The following is a 242-nucleotide window of genomic DNA, read 5'->3' as shown; positions in this document are numbered from 1 at the left end:
CTTCCGCGGTGCGCGTGGTCAAGCGTTCGATTCTCTTCTCGTACTTGGGCCCCTGTATCACGCGACTGACGTAAATGTTGGGCACGTGGATGTCCTCGGGGCGGAACGTGCCCACGTCCACGATCTCTTCCACCTCCACCACCGAGACGTCGGCTGCCTTGCACATGGGCACGTTGAAGTTCCTGGCGCTCCCGCGAAGACCACGTCGCCCGCGCGGTCGGCCCGCCAGCCCTTGACCAGGG

At 64.9% G+C, this 242-nt stretch overlaps 1 protein-coding gene across 1 annotated transcript in view; it reads right to left on the bottom strand.

Moving 5' to 3' along the window:
* Positions 1–242, bottom strand: part of Bmp8a (bone morphogenetic protein 8a) — a gene marked incomplete at its 5' end in the record, with an annotated part of 14,867 nt that overhangs the window by 10,941 nt on the left and 3,684 nt on the right. Inside the window, one exon of the mRNA XM_033767228.1 lies at positions 45–231. Within this exon, the coding sequence (XP_033623119.1) occupies positions 45–231 (187 nt within the window). The remainder of the gene's footprint in view (positions 1–44; positions 232–242) is intronic.

Source organism: Fukomys damarensis, unplaced genomic scaffold (assembly GCF_012274545.1).
Source record: "Fukomys damarensis isolate Sample0158 unplaced genomic scaffold, DMR_v1.0_HiC HiC_scaffold_23, whole genome shotgun sequence".
Lineage (NCBI taxonomy): Eukaryota > Metazoa > Chordata > Mammalia > Rodentia > Bathyergidae > Fukomys > Fukomys damarensis.
This window is presented reverse-complemented; position numbering and strand designations above follow the sequence as displayed.